The 3,822-nt window shown below is 44.4% G+C and overlaps 1 protein-coding gene across 1 annotated transcript; it reads left to right on the top strand.

Moving 5' to 3' along the window:
* Positions 1-1,270: 1,270 nt before the first annotated feature.
* On the top strand, positions 1,271-3,236 carry LOC119266650 (PR5-like receptor kinase). The gene has a single exon (XM_037547899.1). The coding sequence runs from the start codon at positions 1,271-1,273 to the stop codon at positions 3,197-3,199; it is 1,929 nt and encodes a 642-aa protein (XP_037403796.1). The 3' UTR covers positions 3,200-3,236.
* The last annotated feature ends 586 nt before the right edge of the window (positions 3,237-3,822 follow it).

The raw sequence follows: 3,822 nt of genomic DNA, 5'->3' as shown, positions 1-3,822 counted from the left end.
GAAAAGTGTGCGTTTAAAAAAAATATTTCCAAAATAATGTTTGCGTTCTGAATTTGATAAAATGCTCGGATCTATATTAACTTTAGATTAGCTCTCCATTGTAAATCAAGAAGCTCATCTTTCCGGTTGGCTAGGCTCGCGCATAAGCATCGGGAAATCCCTGGTTCGATCCCCCCCTCGAGCACACTTTTTGGGGATTTTTCGCTGTTTTCGCTAATGGGCCGGCCCAGATGGAGTCGCGCCTGTGCGTCCGCTCGGCAATTCGCCGCTCGCGGCGCATAGGAAGTCCCCCTCTTCAGCGCTCCTAGGCCAACCAGCACTTGCACCAGCATTGTGGGCTGCAGCCCAACTTGGTGCGCTACTGGATTTCAGGGAAAAGAACGACCCTTTGGTTTTTGCAGATTAAAAAAATCGTAGATACAAAATGTTCATGGATTTAAAGAAAGTTCACAATTTTTTTTAAAAAAACGAGATTTTGAAAAATCTTCATAAATTTGAATCGATGTGCACAAATTTGAAAAACAAATGTTCAGAAATTTAAAAAATATCATCGATTTAAAAAAAATCATGAATTTGAGAAAAGTTGCCAGGTTTGAAAAAAAAGTTCATGGTTTTGAAAACAGTTCATGAAATATAAAATTCAAAAATGAGAAATAAAAAGAAAAGTGAAAAAGGGAATTACAAGAAAACCGGTCGAAAGCTTCTACAAGCTTCTGAAAAAGCACCAAATATCGTTTTCCGGATTGGGCTTTTGGAAGAAGAAAGGATTTACATAAGAAATTCCCAAATTTGCAAAAAATGCACTCGGATTCAAAAAACGTGCACACAGTTAAGGAGTTATGGTGAGTGAGACATGGATCCATACGCTTGACGGGGCATGTCATGCATGGAGGGAGGCCTCCTGCTGCTTGGACTGCTTCCAGGCAGCTCCAGACTCCTGTCAGCTTCAGCTTGTCCCAACCACCAAGCAAGGATACTTCTTCCTTCAGCTGCTGCCTCCATATTCCAGATGTGACTGCCACAGCAAAACATAAAGCAGATCAGGAATGAGCAAAGATGTGCAATCTAGCAAGTCTCCAAAATAGAAAAAATGATACGCAATTCTCTTTGAAAAGACGTACATATACAAGTCCTGCAAAAATCTAGACGGTCTCTGTTATCCCCACTATTCCACTCTGTTAGCTGCCACACAACAGAGACGGAGGCCTATTGCAAGTTTGCAACTTGAACCGTCTCTGATTCAATTTAACGGACGCACGCAAAAAATATCATGACACAAATGGCAATGATGAGTGCCGCTTCCACTCTCTGCCTCCCGCCTCTCTTCCTCCTCCTCCTCCTCCCCCTACTCCTCGCTATCACCAGCGAGGCCGCCACGCTACGAATCACCAACCAATGCCCCTACACCGTGTGGCCAGCCGTTGTGCCGGGAGGTGGCCAGCAGCTCGATCCAGGGGAGGCGTGGGTGCTCAACGTCCCCGCTGGCAACACATCCGGGCGCATCTGGGCACGGACGGGCTGCACGGTCCATGGCGAAGGCAACGTGTCGTGCCAAACAGGTGACTGCAGTGGCTTGCTCGCCTGCACAGGCTATGGTCAGCCGCCCAACACTCTCGGTGAGTTTACGTTTGGTGGCTTCAACGGCATGGATTTCTTCGATATCTCCGTCATGGACGGCTTCAACGTGCCCATGGACTTCCTGCCGGTGCCGATTCAGGGCAGGGCAGGGTGCGCCAAGGGGCCACGCTGTTCAGCTGACATCACATCACAGTGCCCAACAGAGCTCAAGGCTCTAGGGGGTTGTAACAATGCATGCAGGGTGTTCAAGAAGGACAAATACTGCTGTACCGGGAGCGCTGCAGACAATTGCAGCACTACGAACTACTCAGTCTTGTTTAAGAAGATGTGCCCAGATGCCTACAGCTACCCCAAGGATCATCCCAACAGCACTTTCACTTGCCCGACGGGCACCAACTACCAGGTCGTCTTTTGTCCCCTGATCAATCAAGCAATATCACCTTCAGCTGAAAATCCCGTGGCTCTGCCTGCGCCTATTGGGCCAACAAGCATGAAACCAAAATCCTCCACTGTGAGAAGAATTGTGACAATTCTAGCTCCCGTAGGCAGCTTCATTTTGCTTACCATCGTGTTCCTTGTCACCTACTTTATACGTAAACGGAGGACACATAGACAACTTGAGATGGAGGAGGAAGAAGAGTTTGGGGAGCTACAAGCAACACCAATCAGTTTCACATTTCAACAGCTAAAAGCAGCAACCGAGCAATTCGCAGACAAGCTCGGGGAAGGAGGATTTGGGTCTGTTTTCAAGGGACAATTTGGTGATGAAATGATTGCAGTAAAATGTTTGGATCGAGCTGGTCAGGGCAAAAGAGAATTTTCTGCAGAGGTTCAGACAATTGGCAGGATTCATCATATTAATCTTGTGAGATTGGCTGGTTTCTGTGCAGAGAAGTCCCATAGGCTCTTGGTGTATGAGTATATGCCCAAAGGATCCTTGGATAGATGGATCTATGGTCGACATGACAGCTATGCTCCTCCTCTGGATTGGAGCACCCGGTGCAAAATTATAACTCACATAGCTAAGGGTCTCTCTTATCTTCACGAGGAGTGCACAAAACGAATTGCTCATTTGGATGTCAAACCACAAAATATCCTCTTAGATGATGAATTCAATGCTAAACTTTCTGATTTTGGACTATGCAAGCTCATTGATAGGGATATGAGCCAGGTGGTTACCAGAATGAGAGGCACACCTGGATATTTAGCTCCTGAATGGTTAACGTCACAAATCACAGAGAAGGCCGATGTCTACAGCTTTGGTGTTGTGGTCATGGAAGTCATCACCGGAAGAAAGAACCTTGACACTTCCCGGTCAGAAGAGAGCATCCATCTTATTACTCTATTGGAGGAAAAGGTGAAGAATGATCACTTGGTAGATTTGATTGATAGGAACAGCAATGACATGCAAGCACATAAGAAGGATGCAATTCAGATGATGAAGCTCGCGATGTGGTGTTTGCAGATTGATTGCAAAAGAAGGCCTAAAATGTCTGAGGTAGTCAAGGTCTTGGAAGGTAGCATGAATGCAGACAACAATATTGATCATAACTTTGTTGTTGCTACAAATGTGATCTCCTCGGTTCCACCTCTAGCTTCACATGTATCAGGGCCCAAGTGAAATGAGGCAATTCTGACAAGATAGGCAATTAGATAATGGGCAGGACAGGAGATTTTTCTTATGTAAATCAAAAGCCATGATATGTTGTATTCTTTGTCAGATTACTACAATCTGAAGCCCCTCATCTTTAGCTAATTTCGTTTTAATTGCTTTTTCCAGTTACCTATGAAAAGAAAGAAAAACTGAGTTACTATAAAAAAGTTAAAATTAATAGTATGTTCAAAAATTTAACTGAAGAAAGCAGACAAATGCACAGAATTGAAGTGGTTTTAAGTTCTGCAACTGCTACCAGTTTACGAAGTTAGCGATGTACTTAAAGTTCTTGAGTATAAGAAGATGGCACAGTTTCCTCAATGAAAAGGATTTTAAGGATGGCTCAAACCTTTCGAATTAGGAGTACTGCTAAATGGCAATTACATTGGGAATCTTCTCTCCCTTCACCACTGCAGATAACTTAAATTTTTGCTAGTTTGATGGGCACCTTTTTAGTTCCACTTGAAAGCTAGAGGATTTCACTATAACTTCAATCAGAATATTTAAGATTTTAGGCTGGCAAAGCTATGTGCAAGGGATGAAAGCATCACTTCACTGACTCCAGCTAGAGGGGCTGCATATTGCACCAG

The sequence above is a fragment of the Triticum dicoccoides genome, chromosome 3A (assembly GCF_002162155.2).
Source record: "Triticum dicoccoides isolate Atlit2015 ecotype Zavitan chromosome 3A, WEW_v2.0, whole genome shotgun sequence".
NCBI lineage: Eukaryota > Viridiplantae > Streptophyta > Magnoliopsida > Poales > Poaceae > Triticum > Triticum dicoccoides.
Note: the sequence above shows the minus strand (reverse complement) of the source record. Positions and strands in the feature narration are given on the sequence as shown.

What these genes read in the sequence shown, in the direction of transcription:
- LOC119266650 (XM_037547899.1), top strand. Translation starts at nt 1,271, where the DNA reads ATGACACAAATGGCAATGATGAGTGCCGCTTCCACTCTCTGCCTCCCG.